General features: G+C 60.9%; 2 protein-coding genes across 2 annotated transcripts in view; one reads left to right on the plus strand and one right to left on the minus strand.

Annotated features, from left to right (window-relative positions):
• EMH_0021970 (uncharacterized protein) overlaps positions 1 to 151 on the minus strand; it is a gene marked incomplete at both ends in the record, with an annotated part of 3,879 nt that extends 3,728 nt beyond the window's left edge. The window contains one exon of the mRNA XM_013501865.1: positions 1 to 151. Within this exon, the coding sequence (XP_013357319.1) occupies positions 1 to 151 (151 nt within the window).
• Positions 152 to 201: 50 nt separating this feature from the next.
• EMH_0021980 (uncharacterized protein) overlaps positions 202 to 373 on the plus strand; it is a gene marked incomplete at both ends in the record, with an annotated part of 450 nt that continues 278 nt past the window's right edge. The window contains one exon of the mRNA XM_013501866.1: positions 202 to 371. Coding sequence (XP_013357320.1) covers positions 202 to 371 — 170 coding nt within the window. The remainder of the gene's footprint in view (positions 372 to 373) is intronic.

The following is a 373-nucleotide window of genomic DNA, read 5'->3' on the forward strand; positions in this document are numbered from 1 at the left end:
CACCAGGACGGTTGGGCGCTGCGTGCTGCAGGAGCTGTTGCTGCGTCTGCTGTGGTTTCCGTTCCCGCTGCTGCTGTTTCTGCTGCTGCTGCTGCTGCTGCTGCTGGTTCTGCTGCTGCTGCTGCTGCTGCTGCTGCTGCTGCTGCTGCATCGTTCCTGCTCTGCGACAGCAACTCCATGGCCTCGTCTATCCGCCGCCACATGGGATCGAGCGATCCCGGCGCGGGAACCTCCGCAGGCAGCGGCTGCTGCTGCTGCAGCATATTCAGCTCCATCTCTATGTCTGCAGCAGCAGCAGCAGCAGCAGCAGCAGCAGCAACAGCAACAGCAGCAGGCAATGCAAAAAAACCCAGCCTCATAAAAGACAAAAGGC

Source organism: Eimeria mitis, genomic scaffold, assembly GCF_000499745.2.
Source record: "Eimeria mitis Houghton genomic scaffold, Emh_scaff776, whole genome shotgun sequence".
Lineage (NCBI taxonomy): Eukaryota > Apicomplexa > Conoidasida > Eucoccidiorida > Eimeriidae > Eimeria > Eimeria mitis.